The 19,923-nt window shown below is 37.3% G+C and overlaps 1 protein-coding gene across 3 annotated transcripts in view; it reads left to right on the plus strand.

Moving 5' to 3' along the window:
* The window catches only part of LOC113119144 (transcription factor HIVEP3-like), a 50,639-nt gene that overhangs the window by 21,978 nt on the left and 8,738 nt on the right, over positions 1–19,923 (plus strand). For 2 of the 3 annotated variants that reach the window (XM_026288377.1, XM_026288379.1), the window contains exons 3-6: positions 6,108–10,251; positions 10,730–10,869; positions 16,682–16,857; positions 17,343–17,444. In XM_026288377.1, the coding sequence (XP_026144162.1) occupies positions 6,418–10,251; positions 10,730–10,869; positions 16,682–16,857; positions 17,343–17,444 (4,252 nt within the window). In that variant the 5' untranslated portion in view covers positions 6,108–6,417. Of the gene's footprint in view, positions 1–1,819; positions 2,502–6,107; positions 10,252–10,729; positions 10,870–16,681; positions 16,858–17,342; positions 17,445–19,923 lie in introns of those variants that run through there. The other variant, XM_026288378.1, reaches the window with a different exon arrangement.

A 19,923-nucleotide genomic window follows, 5' to 3' on the forward strand; every position in this document is an offset into this window, starting at 1 on the left:
ATGCCATCGATATCAGCATAACTCGTATGCTGAAACCGATGGATGCGAGAGAAAAATGGCCTCTTCCATTCCTTTTCGACTTCTGCATGTAAGTCAGGCAAGAATGGGAGGCTCACCTTGGGCTGGCGGGCTATGGTCAGAAAAATAACGCTCATCGAGGCTACCTCACGACGTTACCTTTCTGGCATGCTTCCATGGCAAGTTTATTTATTTTTATTTTATTTATTTATTATTTATTTATTTTTATTTTGCCGCGGCGCGATCCATAACCTCTAACAGCTCCCCATACGCAGAGCAGGAGAAATGAGCGGCTCAGCCTCAGCTTCTTCGCCACTCTCAAATATCTCCTGCTCTTTCTGGGTAGAACCCAGCAGAGCACTAACTTCAGTGACAGAAAGGGTTAATGAAAACGCATCTTCCTCCCGAAGTTCACTCTCGTTTGCCGCCGGAGAGTGTGAGAGGAAAAGTCCCTCTATACACTCCTCAGCGAGATCCACCTGTGATCCCCAGGAGCTCATTCTCCTCCGTGCCTCGGCAACGGCGGGTCCTGAGCCGCGAGATCCAGATGACAAACGAGAACGGAGCTCTTTCACAGAAAAACGCTCGCAGTGCACGCAGATTCCCCCCTCAAGGACATCGCGCGCGTGCTCTTCGCCCAAACAAGAGACGCAAAGACTGTGTGTGTCATCAGGAGTCAAATAACGCTGACATGGATGCACACACTGTTTAAACGCCTTGCTAGTGGATGCCATGACCGTTCTGGTCATTTCTCAGATGCACGCTTCAAACAAAACAGTCAATGAAGATGAAGAAGATAAGTGACGGGTCCTACGGTCGCGTATTTATAGTCGCGCCGTTAGTGACGTCAGAGGCTGTCGCCGGCCAACACATTGGCGTTTTTCAAAGTATGCTTCAGACACGGGTCACGACGAGGTGTTCCCCATAGTGTCCCTTCAGAGGACCCAGTTCGAAGTTCCCTTGACAGGGAACAACATGTATGCATTGCAAGTGCATGCATTCAAAGACACAAAAATAATTTAGAAGACAGCAAGACAATTACCAAAACACCCTAAACCACCTTTGAAACTCAGTCTCGTCTAAACTGGTCTTCTCAGCACAGGCTTGCACTTTCTCTCACCCACCAGCTTACTGCACTCTGTGCTTCAGCTTCCTTCAAACTATATGAATAGAAAGAAACAGAAAACTGCATTTATGTCAGAGTTTTTGGTCTAATTTCAGCTGGAGTGGAGGTTTTTTTATTGAGTTTGGGCAGTTTCATGTGGAAGTTCTCCAGAGCCACTTTCTAACTGGACCCCCTTTTTTCCACCTGCGGCCTGATTCTTTCCATCTTGTGCAGATTCAGGACTGATGGGTGCAGCAGAAAGCTGAATGGGAAAGTGTACTTAAAAGTATTTTCCCTCACTCTCTCCACATTGAAAAAAAGAAAACAGCAGCTTTACAAAATAACTAGAAATGTCCAGTTCTGTCTGGAGTGAATGAGGGAATCCTACTAAATGCTTCTAAATTATGTGTCAACAGACACCAGATGTGCATTAGACCACATAACCTTTCAGGTGGGAAACGCAGTTAGACTCTGAAAGGTATTTTAAATTAAAACTTTGAATTTGACAGTATTACAAAAAAAAAGGCACTTTTTAAAAAAAAATTGAAGTGGCATTTATTTATTGATTTATTTATCTGCAAGTAGTTTTTAAATATACTTTCAAGTTATGAAGTACTCTACAAGTGCACGTTCAGTTGTGATATCACACATCATTGTTCATTCATGATCAACCATTATCTAAATAAAAAAAAAGAGAAATATATTTTTTTATTGTTTTGTATATAGAACATTAAATACTTTAATAAACAAGATATGCATATATGCGTATTCAACAGACTCGATCTTTCATTCCATTACAGCTCACTACAGTGAATTGCCATCCGTTCTACTCACATGATGCAATGTATTTCCAAGCAAAACAAAATATTCAATAAGAAAATTTTGTAGAAGAGACTTCATTTTGTCTGTATTCCCTTGGCAACTGACTGGATGGGCATTAATAGAATGAAATCAAACCTTAATGCAAGATTGCTAAAAAAAAAAAAAAAAAAAACCTAATAGCTTGTGATGTCAAGAGAAACTGGCCATTTATGAGGCAGCAAGCATTTCTGAAAATGTATCAATGCACCAATAAATAGTTCTCAATAAGAGCATGCATGTGTTGTGTTCAGAATATGGTCATATATTTCCCCATCCTCCCTGAAAATATGACACATTTTGGCAATAATAAGTGGCATCTGTGCCTCCCACTCTTTGAAAAAACGAAGCATAATCTCACCTCCCCTTCGCCTCACGGTTAGCGCGCTAGACTACGATAGCTCATTCATACATTCAGCCTCTCTCTCTCTTGGTATGACTCACACACTCTTAGCCTTAACTCAAAGCCTGACTGCTCTCACACATTAGCAGAGCTGAAGAGGAGACCTGCAGCTACCAGGTAAAAGACATTGATGATTACTAGTCTAATCTGCTCAATTACCAGATTTCACACATATCCCCTTCTGCAGGGCTCACAGGATCATAATGCTGCTCTTTTTAGCATTAGTCTGTGTTTTTTTTTTTGTGTGTAATGTGTTATGCTGAGTAGTAAGAGTTATTTATGTTTGGCTGTACAGTGTGTACCGACTGACATTGAGGCAGTCAGGCTGCATGCTACCCGTAGTATACCGTGTGTGTACTGTATGTGTGTGTGTGTTTCAAATGGCTTCCAGTACAGAAGGCATGCAAAGAGAGGATGAATGGACTGACTTTACTGCGTATGTGTCCTCTTCTACACTGCTGCTGTATGAATGAGACTCTGGGCGGATGGATACCGGCGGTTGCCCAGGGCTCTTTCACTGGTGGGAGGGGAAATTTAAATCCCGGGAGATAGATACAACAGTGTAGTTGAAGTCAATGGGATCCGGCTGATGGTTTGTGATAGTGTACGGAAGAGACATATGTATAGTAAAGGCAAAAGACTAATTATCTGGACTGCCTGACACAGGGTTTTAATGCATCAACAGAGAGAGAGAATGACTGCAGAGCTGAGATGCTTTGTGTTGTGTATCCCTGTCTGCATGAGTAATGTTTATGTAATGTGAAGTTCTATGAGAGATTTCATTATGACCATGCATTAAATGCAGACAGGGCATTTGTTACTCTGAGATCTCAGAATTGTTCCGGTATGGTTCAAATATGCGCTTTTTATTTGTCTTTATCTTATAGTTAGCAACTTTGGATCAATTTATTTTTCTTTTGTATTCATCTTTTAAAACTGATTCTGATATTGTTTTTCCTTGTCCATCCGCTCCTGTCTGAGAGATGAGTGTATTTGGAGTGATGGGGAGGGGGGCATCTCCTTGGCTTGTCAGGCGCTCACTCTGTAGTCAGGGAGGATGCTGGGAGATAAATTTAGCCCTCCAGCTTTGCTTCCATCTGCCATTGCATGGTTTAGGGCCGTTGCCATAGGAACCACCACTGGGTGCCCATTAGTGAGCAAGAGGGAAAATTGGCGAGCTTTCTTAAACGTATTAAACGACATATTTTAGATTTGGTTAAGTACAGTGTAAAGCTTATGTTTCGCATGTTTGTGGTTTTGACGGAGTGGACAAAGCTTTGTTCCCAGATTCTAACCATCTCAGCCTGGCAGGGTTACGCAGTGGTTTGGTAAGACTCGTCACTGACCTCGTTATAAAATATTTTCAAATGCTCACAGGTGCCCAGTGATAATTCACAGTGCAGCTTGATGATTCTGTTTGACACATATTTGCTGTTTCCGTGTTCTCATCAAGTGGGTACAAATCAGTGCCTATGGTTCTTCCCAGTTGCTGGCCTGATTCCTTTAAATGCACATTTTCTCTGTAATCTAGGATATCATATTGACTTGAGTTGATTACCTGCAGAGATTTTATGAGTTTACCTCAAAAGACCTTGAGTTTTTCGAGTTAAATTCTAACTCTTAATCAAGAACATGTTTGGAAAAGCAGTTGAGAGAAGACAGATCGAGCCTCTCTGTAGAAGCAGTGTGTGTAGTTTGAATACAGAATTGTGGAATGGTTATAGAACTGTGTTCAAGCTAAAATGAGTCATTATGATGTGCCACTGCAGTCTGTGATTCAAGGTCGCCAGTGTTTTTGAGTGGGAGGACAGAACAGGTGGTTCTAGAGAGATGAATGCTTGCTTGACTCACATCCAAGTCCAGACAACCACCATGTTTTAGGCCTCCTACACTATCCGTCCGACCTACATATCCTCATCAAACCCAACAAACCGTGAGCCAAAGAATGATATGTGAATACAAGCCTGGCCGTTCTATCTTATTTTGGTTAAAACCGAGGTTCATGTCTTATTGTTTCAACCATTTTGGGTTGAGCTTTTCAAACCTTTTCATTAAAACAAAAATATTTGTTTATAGCTTCAATGGTTATTGGTTAATTTTCCAAGAATAATTTATTTTGGTTAACTGAATGACATCTGTCAGATTCTCTACACTCTGTATAATAATATGTACACACACTACATCATTCTTTAATAATACACTCATCAGTATGATCTGTTTTCACTATAATTGGAAGTCTGCGAACTCTTGGAGTTGGATTCACACAAGAATTGTGCTGGAATGTATAGCTGGCAGTGATTTTGATATGTACCAGCAGGATCTCCTGTGGTTCCACACCTAACCGCCCCCTAAAGCAAAGCGTGGGTGCCAATACCAGCTGGTCAGTGAGTGGGATGCCTAATTCCTTATTGCCTTCCAGCGAAATTAGTGTCAGAGTTTATTTTCCAACCATCCTTGCTGTCTTAAATTGTGCTTTTTTTAAGAAAAGAAACCTGATGTTTTCACTCTTTACTTAGACCCCTTTTCTCTTTTATTTACACACACAAAGACACCAATAGAAACTCTAATACCTTTTAATGTTATTTTAAGTCCAGTGAGACCATTTTTTTAAACCAGTTTACTTTTAAGTCAAAGTGAACTACTGTTACAACTGACCAGGAAGAAGGTTTATAACAATCCATTGCATAGCTGTCAACCCTCCCTTTTTTCTGGGTTTCTCACGTATTTGTCTTCCTGTTTTAGTATTTTCCTGTAAAATATCCCATTTTTACACTCTGATTGTGTTAACTCAGAACACGCAACTATCTGTGTCTGTTAAGTGGGCTTGCACTTGGACTGCTAGACCTCCAGTAAAGCAGGTGGCAGTATACAGTAGCTTAGGCTACTATCGAAGAAGAAGACAGTTGCAGCAGCGCCGGCGGGTGGGAGGAAGAGGGAAAAAGTAGCAGAAAGTGAACTTTGAGAGTAGAGTAGAAGGGTGTGATGTGCGATGATGGATCAGGATGCCGACAGCCAAAATCACGGGATTAATCACCAACCAAAACCGAGGACATTATGCCGATATTTTAGTAAATGGGAGACCAACTTCCACTACCTGACAAGCAGCCATGTAGGTCCAAATTATGCCTACTGCAAAATTTGAAGTTGTAATTTCAGTGTTGGTCATGGAGGGAATAAAGATGTTACACAGCACAAAATTATTATTATTAATATTAAATTATTATTAATATTACCTTGTTCATAAATAAATAACTTTTAACATATCCATTGGTCTGTCATACTTTAATATATATTGTGCAGTTATAAACTCTTTAGACTGTTAATGATTAGTGTTTTTTTTATATTTGTGGGTAAGAACCGTGTAAAAAAAAAAGAAAGAAAAAATCCCTTATTTTGGGGATGGATTCCGGGAAATCTCCCTTATTTTCAATGTTCAATGTTGACAGCTATGCCATTATGATTTAATGTCAAAAGTGTTGGTACATTAGCACCAAGTTGATATGAACATTATTATTATTATTTTTTAACCTGGAACAATACCAGTCTTTCTGTGTTGTTGGATCTGTTTGACTGACAGTTGACAGTTGATCTTTCTACTGCTCACATATGTGTTTGTATGAATGCACTATTGGGCAGAAGGTTTTGAGCAGCAAGAATATAGAGTGTGTTGTGCATTCTATTTTATTAGCAATTGTAACATTGTTGTCTTCTGATATTTCCCAGAATTCAAATCTGGATCAAAGTGGATCATCATAAAACATCTGCAGAATAAGGCAACTTGAGTACATTCATGGAAAAACATAATTGCCATGGGATTCCAAGGACAAGAAAGAACAAGAAACAGAAGAGGCAGAATTTCACCTAACTGAAAAAAAAAACGGAAAAAAATTGTATAATTATAAAAATTGTAGCGTTTCATATTATTCCTTTGAAGAAACTCTTCTCACATTAAGCAATAATGTTTACAGAATGCCCCAAAACTTTACAATCCATGCATATGCTATATGGAACAAGAAATTTTGCGATGCTCTGAATGGACATAAATGAATTGATTGTTCATACAGTCTGGAATAAACAGTACCTTAAGCTTTCATCTCATTTTATGGAGGCCTTGCATAGCCAGTTGACCACAGGGGAGCAATCTGGATGTTTAGAAAATCAGAATGAGACTCCAGCGGAAAGCCCCCAGCCACATTCGGTCCCACAGTATCATGAACAGAACAAGGTTGTCACCGAGCAGCAACATGCACAACAGCAAAAACAACAGAATCTCAATATTGAGAGAAAACGTCTCCGAATACAGAGGAAAATTGCTCAGGAGACAGAAACTGTTAAAGATGAAATGTCATCGAGAACTTCTGAATTTCTTGACACTAAAATGAGGCAGCCTACTGAAATGCCATCTGGAGAAGCCTCCTCAGCAGTATCAGCTACACCATCCTGTTCCACGGATGAGGCCATGGAAGGTACACCCAGACAAAAACGTGAACGTAAACCTCAAAAGCCCGGAAAGTATGTGTGCTCATACTGTGGCCGGGCTTGTGCTAAACCTAGTGTGCTTCAGAAACATATTCGATCCCACACTGGAGAGAGACCTTACCCCTGTGCGCCATGTGGGTTCTCCTTCAAGACTAAAAGTAACCTTTACAAACACAGAAAGTCCCACACTCATAGGGTGAAAGCTGGTCTGACTGCAGAAACCGAGGGACCAGGTATAAGTTGTTCAGAGGAGCCACTTACAGAATCAGATGAAGAAAGACAACGATCTTCCTTTTTAGAAAAACAAAGAATGTCCATTGAAGAGCCAAATGTCACAGAAAAGGGCTCTGAGGAACAGTTACAAGGTATAGAAGACTCCCATGCAGTTAAAAAGAGACTTGCAATGAGACTTAGCAGAGGAAGACGAACACCTATAGGATCATCTGATGAAGCATCCTCATCATTTGGTCTAAGTAGCAAAGGTAGCACAGAGTCTGGCTATTTCTCTCGATCTGAGAGCACAGAAGTCTCTCAAGATAGTCCACCAAACACAAGTGCCAAAAGTTATGCAGAAGTCATACTTGGAAAGTTTGGTCGCCTTGGTCATTTACAAAGGACTGCTCCTGAACAACATGGCAATCCTGCTGGACAAGAAGGGAAAAGAATTCCATTCACTGTACCTAAAAAGCAAGTTATCGACCACATAACTAAACTCATTACCATCAATGAGGCTGTGGTAGACACCAGTAAGATTGATAGTGTCAAACCCAGAAGGTTCTCACTCTCTAGGAGAAGCAGCACAGAAGTGAAGCCAGCCTCTTCTAAAGAACCCTTTCTTTACAGTCCTAAAGAAATAGATCTGAGTGCAAAGAGCAGTGGTTCCATCACTCTTGGTGTACCTTGTGAGAAATTTCAGCACCATCCTCTTATTATCCAGCAAGCTGACCCGACCACCACTGCTCCTCTTCTAAGAAGTCACTCTATGCCCTCAGATGCAGGTGTTAGTGATCTGTCTGAAACTTCTCATAGCCTTCGCCTTAGCCAATCCTTTGATGACCAGCAGCCAGTTCAGAATCGGCGTCACGGTATGCTAAGACGGCAACCTGCCATTGAATTGCCCATAGGTGCTGAAATGACCATGGAGGAACAACTGTATTCCAGCTCAACATTTCATCCATCAGTTTCGACAGTGCCTCATCCAAGCCTAAAACAAGAGACATCTGAATGTGATGCATGTGGTATAGTTTTTTCTGACTGGGAGAGATATCAAACACACAAACAGCACTGCTGTACGGTTCATATTTCTCAACAAACTGAAAGTCAAGTCTACCAAGTGAAAGAACCCACAAGAACAGACACAACTCGTCCTGGTGCTTTTGCATTTAGAAAAAGAAGGAAAGAAGAGAGTATTGAACTTGAAGATCCTTCTTTACCATCTGCTTCTTATATACCATTGAAAGGTTTTAAACAATCATGTGAACAGCCTGTTAAAGAGACCACTCAAGAACATGGTACAGACGGTGCTTTGAAAGGAATATCTGTCATACAGCATACTAGTTCATTTGAGAAACATGATAGTACTTTAAAAAACCCTGGACCAGATGAGGTCTCTCACTCGCATGATGTCTCTCACTGTTCTCCTTACTCAGAATCAAAGCAGCAAGCAAGTAAACCATCCTTCCGTAAACTTGTACGCCAACACAATGTGCCAGAAATTTTGGTCACTGAAGATTCAAACACCAACACAGTGGCAGCATCACTCCTTCCAACTGTCCCAAAAATAAAGGACATTGAAAAAGTCAGTGAGTTCCAATGGCCCCAAAGAAGTACAACTTTGGCCCAACTTCCAATTGAAAAGTTACCACCTAAAAAGAAACGTCTTCGTCTCGCAGAAGCTGCCCAGTCATCAGGGGACTCAAGCTTTGAATCAATGTCCCTGACTCATAGTCCAAGTCAAGACAGTTGTGTGTCTCATACCTCCAGTCGATCAACTTCATTTGAAGAGACTTGCAAAGGTGATGCAGACATGACTCCAACTAGGAGATCAAGAGCCACTCATACTTTGACAATTCCCACAAATTCTCACAGAGAAATGAGGCGCTCTGCATCTGAGCAGGCACCCCATGTACCTCAACCTGCTAACCTTATTATGGAAACTCGCAGTAGGTCATTCGACTACAGTAGTTTGTCTCCAGATCGAACCACTGCAGGATGGAAAGAAAGGCGGAAATGCCTTCTAATGAGGCATAGTGCAGTGAGGGAACCTGAGGAGGAAGACCAAACTTCTAAAGCCATCAACGCCAGTTCTCCAACTCTAAGGAATATCACATTGCCTAGCTATAGCCCAGGCACCTCCTACAGTCCAACCACCACCCATCTTGTGACTTTAAGCAATACTGTACACTCATTTGGTGAGAAGCAGGTCATGCAATTACAGCATATTTTATCAGAGAATACCCAGCAGAATGCATTGCAGTTGACCCCAATGATACACACTGATCAACCCACAACAGTGGGAAGTCTTCTTTGTCCATCAGGTGCTGCCAGAGCTCACTATTCTTCAATGTCGACAGGCCTTAAGCTTGAAATTCCACTAGAGAATGAACTGGTGAATTCTGATACAAGGGTCAACCAACCATACCTTACTCATTATCACCATCAGAATCTTGGTTTTGATGTTACTTCAAACCCAGAACCAATGAGACATTTACCAGCTCAGATAATTCCAGTCCGTATTAATTCACACCTTCCTCATTATGCAGGCTCAATTTACACTACAGTTTCAAAAACATTTACTGCAAGGCCTCAGGAACCTTGCTGCTCTGGAGTCGGTTCAGTTGCAGTGGTTTCAAACCTTGAGATCATGCACCAACAACCAATATCTGATGGATCCAAATCAGCAAGTGCTGGCACAACCAAACGTGTGCTGTCCCCCACGAGCGGTGAGGAGCTCATCCCAGAAAGTGAACAACAACAAAAACGAGTGAAAGAGGAGGAGGACAATCGAGAAAATGAAAGTAGAAATAATAAAGTTTTGATCGAATGCAAGAAGGAAGAAAGATTTGGTGAGCAAAGTGTCATCTTCCCTATAGAAGAGAAAGAACCTTCATTTCCGACTCTTAACACTAACCTTAATTTTAGCTGGTGCTATCTAAACTACATAAAGCCCAATCCATCCATACAGAGTGAACAACAAAACTCTGTCTATTCCTCATGGAGTACAAGTACCCGTAACCCATACCCTCCTGGCCTGACAAGCAAGGACATGCTAGCCTTGTTGCACTGCAGGCAGAGACAGGAAGGACTCATCTACACCATGGCGGACATGTCACCATCGCTGGACAGGAAACAAGAAACACCTGACTCCCAAAAGCCTAACGTGACTGAGGTAAATGTAACAACTCTTGAATTTATAGTCAATGCATGAAAAATCTTACACTTGTGTTTTGGAACATGGTTGCTGTTTCCAAACTGCTCCAAGCTGGTCATTAGTTATTTAACCAGCTACCATTTTCTCAAAACTGCTTGACCATTTAAAACTTGAGGGAGAATGATTAATATGGTAGTTGACATTGGCTTTATTAACTTGGGGGCTTATGTTTGCTTAGCTCAGTATTTTAAAATGTATATGAGTGTTTTAGTAACATAAAATATTACAATTGTTCTTAAAAATATCACAATTAGCTTTAAGTCCACATTCCAGTATTTGTACTGTATATGCTTTCATCAACTACTCTTGACAACGTAAACGTAAGTCAGATCTAATGCTATCTGGAAAATGTTGAATGAGACTTCCCCCCCATCTCTGTCTCCCTGGGCACCTGGAATAGGGTTGGTGAACTTGCCCGTGTCTCTCTCGAGTGTAGGTACATGCCACCCAGCCCACAGAACTGAAAGAAACCCAGCAAACTGAGTTGACAGAGGTAGAAAAGAAAACATCAGAGGAGAAGGAAGATCAACTATTTACTTCCAAATACAGCTCACGGGTTCAGATTTGTGAGGGAGGGTAAGTCATACTAATACATAATACTTGTACAAATGCAATGTGTATATATGGAAGCAAGTGTCAGCCACTAAATAAAAAATTGCAATTCTAAAAGTATATTCTCATCCATCTGAAAGCTAGTGTCTTTTACTTCTGTTGTAGTTCCTGCACGGTGCACCCTGCTCATAGGCTACTGTATGTATGGTGGCTTTCTGTCACCAGTATGTCAGTATTTTGAGCAGTGTTGTTCTTGCCCCGCTGCAGGAAATCAGTTGGTTGTCAGAGCCAACACGAACCGTCTGTTACACAGCCCGAGCCAGGAAACTACCTAGCCTGGCGGTCACTTCCTGTGGAACCCCACAGAGTCCCATTTACACCATACTGCATCAATGATTTTGGTCATTGAGCTGGAGGCATATGGAGATGGCCAAGATGGAGTAGACTCAAATTTTGAGGTGTTTTATATGAATGAAAAACCAATATCTAAGAGATTTACGAGTGTTTTTTTTTTTTACTTGGTTTGTTTCAATACCAAGATTCTAAGTGGCAACCAAAGACAGTACCGAATTTTTTGTAGTACAAAAGTAAACTGTTTGCAGCAGCCAGTAATTCACTACACACAACTGTGGTTAGCATAAATCCAAGGTTATATTAGACTTTGAACATTCAAAATTTATTTGGACAGCACAATGAACAGGAATATGATATTCTTCTTTGGTTTTAAATAATTAAAACTTGGCCACAACTAACCCTTATTGCAATTAAACCTGTATTTAATGTAGTCTGGGAGATAACATCTGGATGCTTTTTAACTGGATGCATGGCATTTAGCATTTCACAATCCAGTCAAAACAGACAGACATTTTCGTATCTTGACCCAGTTTGGGAACCACCATAAAGCCCAAACCAAACTTTGTTTTTTAGGCAAGTGCTTAGCATTTGCACACATGTGAAAATATAGCTTTCAGTATACTGAATATATTACCTTATGCAAACACAGACGCTCAAAATGCAATTTTAAGTTAATCTCTCAATTATGACTTATTTCTTGCAATTGCAAGTCTATATCATTTGATCATTAGCAAAAAAAGATTGAGTTGTAAGAAACTCGCAATTGTGAGAAAAAACTTTATAAATTTCTGTATTTTTTTATTCAGTGTTGAAAATGGGCTTCCGTGGGTTTAGTGTTGCCATCTTGTGGACAAACCAATTAGAGCAAAAACAAAAAAACTTCAAGTTCACTGGGAGCATGCACATGTAAAATCCAAAGTATACTTTGGGGCATGACATATGCATTCTAGAAATGTTCACGTTTGTCCAGTTATGACCAATAAAATTCCTTTCAATTTATTTGTTTATTATTATTATTATTATTATTTTTTAGAGTGGCAGCAATCTGGTAACCCCTTTCACAAAGGTGCAAAAATGCAACATGTGCATCTTTTTGCCATCTCCAATATTTTGTTGTTAGTGTTGCTCCATCTCTTCCATTTTTTTTTCAGAATGTGAAACAACAGCCCGGGCTAGTGTTGGCACCTTGTGGACAATCTAATTTGTGCCAAAGAATTAATGCACATGTTTAGCCTACACGGACAGAATACAAGTAATTAGAAAATTCAGACTTATGTGACATAATGCACATTGTCATCTGCATACTGTACGCATACCGAAGCATATGTTTAAAAACATTGTAAACTTTGGGCCATAGTTTTTCAGAGTATACTCCATATGATTAGCACATGCACACTAGAAAATTGCATCTAGTATCTGTGCTGCTATATAAGTTATGACTGATAAAATCCAAGTTGTGCGTCTCTTCCATTTCTTTTTGACTGTGAAAAAACGGTGTTGCCACCTTGTGGACAAGCAATTATTGCAAAAATTCATAAATTTGTACATAAAAAACAAGGCATATGAAAAATTCTGGCTGCATGCATAGAGTATATACATACTTTGCTAATGATGAAATTTAAGGCACGCTCAGTTCAAATACTGTACTTTAGCATATGCATAAAAACCGAAGCACTCTCTGTGCTATACAGGATCTAAGGGATTTTCATAAGAGTAAGTGGTAATTTTAATGAAAGAGGGAAGTCTATATAATAAAATAATCTGAGCTATGAATTAGAACTCTGAAACTGTCTGACTTCAAGTCTTATATGAACTACAAAATAAGTCTTACACACTACTACAAGAAAGCAATGTAATTTTCAAGGTTATGTAGTCTGCCGTGACAGAGATCAGTTCGCAGGCACACGTCTTCCTAGAAACAACCATCTGTGGTGTTTCTGAGGAATGATGGCACTTGTAACACACAACATACTCTTCACAGCAGCCATAAAATTGACTCATATTTTGGCTGTGCTCTTCCACCATGCAAGTATGATCTCTGGGGAGCACTAAAACAGAGTTTAGGACACATTTCTGTCGCTTCGGAATGAAAAGGCTGAAGGTGGTTAAGCTGGTTTGTGAATCTTAAATTGGAAGCTCTGAGGTTTAAGTTGATGTATGAGCTTAGTGATTTTGCGTGAAAGTTTAGAAAATGTATTTAGTAAGCATTTCAGGTGGAGGTTATTTATGTGGTTTCTGCACAAGATCTCTATTTAAAACACGACAAGATTGAAGCTCTTTCAGTAGGCATTAAGTGTTGCACTTAAGTGCATAACTTAACCAACACCCTACTAAAGAAATTATTGATACTTAAAAACCAAAATTTAAAATCAAATCATGATTTTTCTAAGACCTGGCAGATGATAAATTGGGCAAAATATCATACAGACTTTTATTAAAGGAGGGACACATGCAAGCAGTTTTCTAGACCACACAATATGTGTGGAAGAAAATCTTTTGCCTGTTCCATTTTTATCAATTTAACACATGCTTACTAAATAAAGGTATTAATTTCTAAACGACAACAAAACTTTTGAATGATACTGTACTGTATATTGTTAACCCCTCCCAAAAAAAGAAGATAAAATGCTGTTTTCATCAAAGAATCCTGGAAAAAGTATCATAGATTCCAAACAAACAAGCCAACAAATAAATAAATACATAAAATATTAAGCAGCACAACACTGACAAGTTTCCAACACTGACAATAAATCAGCATTTTCTAATTATTTCTGAAAAAGAAATATATTTAAGAAATATAAATATAGAAAGTATATTTAAATAGAAAACCATCACAATATTACTGTTTTTACGTTAAAGAGACTTAATGCCTCTTAAATGAGACAAATCACAAACTTTTGTATGGTAGTGTATGTTTGGAATGACATTTGTTTTTGGATCAGAAAATATATATTTTTTTATTGTGTGAAGAACAGTAGTCTGTTAAAATAAATAGTTGCAGAGTCTAAAACTAAAACGCTAAGCCCCCCAGAATTGAACTCTATTATGACTGTTATTTTTAAGAAAGCTGGCACACAGTTCTTGAGTTGTACTCATGTCATTGGCTATGAGCATCTGGTCGGGTCCAGGGTTCTCACACCCCCTCAGCTGTTTGGATTGGCACAGACGCCTGGACTCTGGGCACAGAGCGGCATTGCAAGAACCCCAGGTCTGAGCCGGGGTGGTGGTGAAGGGGGTCGGAAGGGAGGGGGGCCCTAGTTCTTGACATTATAAATGGCGCTCTGTTTGAGGTCAAGTGGAGGCTCCCGTTTTGGGACTTTCTGGACACAAACAGGGTGGATACCCAGCCAGACTACCCATATGTGTGTGTGTGGGTAGGCGGAGGGGGTGTATATGGATATATATGCACGCCTGGTGTCTGAAAGAGGGACTGTGCCAAGCATATCAAGCTGTTTAAAAACAACTTTAAAAGTGTAGCATGCAGGTGCCATAGATTGGAGATCAGATCTCCCACACAGACCTGTGAGATCAATGTATAGAGCTCTTTATGTACGTATTCCAGCCCAGAGGCTATGCTCTGCTCAATTAACCTAGAGGTGATGTTGACAACTTACAGCTTAAATGTCAACCTACTGTACATGTGCTGTTTTCTGTTACATTCAGTTTTTTTACATTAAATAAATATTGCTAGTCTAATATGATTCACCTTTTGTTTGCACGCATTTCAGCCAGGTTAAAAGGTTGCTGATTTCGAAATCGCATGCTAGCATCCTACTCTTACTATTCCTGCCATAGAAAGAGATAAATAGTAAGAGTTTTATACTAATATCATGCAGTTCCAAAATGCAGCATCTGTTATTACTTAATCAACAAATCCACATGTAATCTATTGATATACATGAGATATAAAAATAAGTGTGCTTCATTTTATTAATTGTGCCCTTGTAGTGTACTTCAGATCTTTAAAAAGTACAGTAAAAAAACAACAACATAAAGCTTGCAGCTGACATGAATCAAAAGGCATTTAATTGCAATTTCATGGCTATGTTTCTTAACAAACTAATTTTTTTAAAACATCCTTTACAATAATGTCAAATTAAAAACTTTATTTTGAAGTATATTTACTATCAACGTTTCAATAATCTTTTGTCAGGCTTTACAGACGTACACTTATTTTGTGTTGATTAACATGAGTACTGAGTACAGTTTTAACAATGTGTTGTCATTACATTTAAAGTTAATAAACTGTAGAATATGGTGCACTAAAGTGTGTAAAACTGTGAACTCAATTCTAGTTGCCCTGATTCTCTATGCTCTCCTCCTGTTTGCTTTGGTACGGCTGGTTGAGTGAATGACGTACGCAGTCCGTGACAGACAGATCATTAATGGCTGGTCTATGTGGTAATACAGAACATCGGGCAGGACATGCAAAAGCCCAACTATCATTCATCGACCTTAAATATAGCTTTTCATCTGAAAGATGTATGTAGTAAATACGTTACATGGCCGCTCAATCACAGCATGGGAGTGGGAGGGAATGGGAGTCATTCTTTCGGGATTGGGACGGAACGGGATTTTCCCCCAGTTTTTTTTTTTTTTTTTTTGTGGAATTCAATTGAGACGGGACAGGATTTTTTTTATTTTTGCAGGAATTGGATGGGAAAGGTTTGAAAATCCACTCATGTGTCAGCCTCTAAAAAAAGATGTGCTTAAGTCCTGCTTAAGTGGGTCACTCTAAAAGGAATCTAATTGAAATTTCAACTGTAATGTGGTTTAACTGAATAACAATTAACAGGTAATTAAGTTTCAGAAAACCCTACATTCAGTATGCACTTAAATATACTTCCATAATAAGTAAGAACTCTTTTTAAAAGTATGGTTATATTATTTTTAAGAAGGTTCCCAGAGTACCGTTAGAACCTTCTAAGAACCAAAAATAGCAAAAGCAGTCCATACGGCTTTCGCATTATATTCCAAGACTTCTGAGGCCATTGTTGAGGGAACAAAAAAATTGTGCATCAATTGGTGGATTTTTATTTTTTATTTTTTTTTTATCTATTTTAATTTAAACATCTTGTGTTTGCCACCAGGTGTAATACAGTGATCTCACAAGATATGCAAGTCAATGACCTTTGACCTCTGAGCCTTATTTAATAAATATGACTCTTTTTCTAAACAAGTCTGTAATTCAAAACATGTGTTTTTTTTTTTTAGCCCATGTGTCCAGAATTTTTAGGATTGCCCAATAAGTTTCCTTTTGGTGCCTATAACACTAATTGTGTTATAGGTACCAAATGCGATGTGGTTAAGACAATTTTTTTATACCAAGTTGTGGTATAAACTGCACTCTCAAAATTCTGCAGGACTTCTTTTTTATTTCTATTCTGTTCCATAAAAGAAATGTTATCTTATGCTCAAGTAGTTCATCTGTTATCTGTCAGCGATGGTGACGTTCTTTCAGCTGTTATGTTGTGTTTTCCAGCTACAGGTCGAGTGAGGAGTACGTGTATGTCCGGGGCCGTGGGAGGGGCAGATATGTTTGTGAAGAGTGTGGAATACGCTGTAAGAAACCCAGCATGCTGCGCAAACACATACGGCTGCACACGGACGCTCGGCCCTACGTCTGCCAGCACTGCAACATCGCCTTCAAAACCAAAGGTACTGCATGATGCACAGCTGAGCCATTTAGTCCATGTTACATTTCATTAATATTACTAACAGACATGCATGAATTAGATAATAAGGCAATATAAGCCCATCTATATATTAGTGTACAACTAAAAGATTTTTTTTTTTTCACAAATATGGACATTTGAAATGTACAGTCTTTTACTTCCAGTTAAATGGACCAAAATACAGAAAACACAATGTCCTATAAATATTTTGTCAATGCCATGTAAACGTATTTAAACTAATTTATGAAAAGGACAAGCACAACAATATGTGCCCTGTCTTTCTGTTTTAGAAAGATAGGGGTTTATAATGAGGTTTATAAATGTTATAATATAACTAGTTGACATCAGAAGTTGTTTATACAGCATGCACATGGTTAAGTCTACACCTGTATCCTCACAGGGATGCACATGATATAAATACATTTCATATTTTCTTTTGTGTTCCCATGATGAAACGGCTTTCTTCAGGGAATCTAACTAAACATATGAAGTCAAAGGCTCACGGGAAGAGATGTCCAGAGGGAACTGCTCCAGGACCGGTCCAGTGTGAGCTTGAGACAGATGAGGGAGGTGAGAGAAGACAAAAACATCTTGAGGAACTTTGGATGGGGAAAAGGCTTAAAATTTTATATTAACAATATATATACAACTATATAATATATTTTATTAAAATTGTATAATATTGTCTAATCAAAAACACAGTAAAACCAGTAATATTCTGAAATATTTTGTACTATTTCATTTTCTATTTGAATATATTTTCAAATGTTGCGATCTTTCAGAAAACATTCTAATATGATGACTTAATGCTAATATATGCTAAAGATGTATTATTTGTCTTTAATATATTTGTTGTTATTATTATCAATGTTGTAACCAGTTGTGCGGCTTAATATTTGGTCCAAATATTATTAAAAACATACATTTGAAAGATTCTGTAATTAATAGAAAGTAAAAAAAAAAAAAAAAATGCATTGATTTGAAATAGAAATCGTTTGCGACATAAATTTTTACCGTGACTTTTTTATAAATTTAATTGCATTTTTGCTGAATATAATTAATTCAAATTTAATTATGAGAAAAGAACTTACTGACCCAAAATTTTAATGGTAGCATACAGATGTATAATTTATATAATGTCAGTTTCTCAGGATTAACTTGCTAGTTGAAAGAATTAAACCATTTACAGTCACTTAGATTAAAAAATTATCAAATTATACGATACACAGAATAATCAATTTGATTAATTACAAATAATAATATAGACAGTAATAGTATTTACATTTACATTTACATTTAATCATTTAGCAGACGCTTTTATCCAAAGCGACTTACAAATGAGAACAATAGAAGCAGTCAGGTCAACAAGAGAACAACAACAGAATACAAGTGCCATGACAAGTCTCAGTTAGTCTAGTATAGAACGCATAGCCAGGTATATATATATATATATTTTTATTTTTTTATTTTTTTTTTATTAAATGAAAAAAGAGACAAGAAAAGGAAAAGTACTGGTGTTAGTAGGTTAAGTGCAGGCGAAAAAGATGAGTTTTTAGATGTTTCTTGAAAATGAGTAAAGACTCAGCTGTACGAATTGAGATTGGGAGGTCATTCCACCAGCTGGGCACAGTCCAGGAAAAGGTCCGAGAGAGTGATTTTGAATTTCTTTGGGAATACAATAGATTATTGTGGCATGTGGTTTAAATATTACAGCAGTTTAGTGGCACGTTAGATATATTGCATATAATATTTTGAGAATAAAGTCAAAATTACAAGAATAATGTTGAAATTATGAGGATAAAGTCAAAATATTTAGAGAAGTCAAAATTACAAGAAAAAAGACAAAATATTTTGAGAATAATGTAAAAATTACAAGAATAAAGTCAGAATGTTTTGAGAAGAAAGTCGAAATTACAAGAATAAAGTCATGTTTTGAGAATAAAGCTGAAATTACAAGAATAAAGTTAAAATATTTCAAGAAGTTGAAATTATAAGAATAAAGTCAAAATATTTACAGAAGTTGAAATTACAATAATAAAGTCAAAATGTTTTGAGAATAAAGTATAAATTACAAGAATAAAGTCCAAATTAATAGAATAATGTTTTGAGAATAAAGTTGAAATTATAAGAATTAAGTCAAAATGTTTAGAGAAGAAAGTCGAAATTACAAGAATAAAGTCAAAATGTTTTTAGAATAGTCAAAATTACAAGAATAAAGTCAGAATGTTTTGAGAATAAAGTTGAAATTATTAGAATAAATTCAAAATGTTTTGAGATGAAAGCCGAAATTAAAAGAAAGAAGTCAAAATATTTTGAGAATAACGTTGAAATTACGAGAATAAAGTTGAAATTACAAGAGTAAAATTTAAATTATAAGAATAGTCGAAATATTTACAGAAATTGAAATTACGATAATAAAGTCAAAATGTTTTAAGAATAAAGTCAAAATTACAAGAATAAAGTCAAAATGTTTTGAGAATAAAGTTTAAATTACAAGAATAAAGTCAAAATGTTTTGAGAATAAAGTTTTAATTACAAGAATAAAGTCAAAATGTTTTGAGAATAAAGTTTAAATTACAAGAATAAAGTAAAAAAAATTGAGAATAAAGTTTAAATTACAAGAATAAAGTCAAAATGTTTTGAGAATAAAGTCAAAATTACAAGAATAAAGTCAAAATGTTTTGAGAATAAAGTCAAAATTACAAGAATAAAGTCAAAATGTTTTGAGAATAAAGTCAAAATTACAAGAATAAAGTCAAAATGTTTTGAGAATAAAGTCAAAATTACAAGAATAAAATAAAAATGTTTTGAGAATAAAGTCAAAATTACAAGAATAAAGTCAAAATGTTTTGAGAATAAAGTCAAAATTACAAGAATAAAGTCAAAATGTTTTGAGAATAAAGTAAAAATTACAAGAATAAAGTCAAAATGTTTTGAGAATAAAGTAAAAATTACAAGAATAAAGTCAAAATGTTTTGAGAATAAAGTTTAAATTACAAGAATAAAGTCAAAATGTTTTGAGAATAAAGTTTAAATTACAAGAATAAAG

The sequence above is a fragment of the Carassius auratus genome, chromosome 19 (genome assembly GCF_003368295.1).
Source record: "Carassius auratus strain Wakin chromosome 19, ASM336829v1, whole genome shotgun sequence".
Classification (NCBI taxonomy): Eukaryota; Metazoa; Chordata; class Actinopteri; order Cypriniformes; family Cyprinidae; genus Carassius; species Carassius auratus.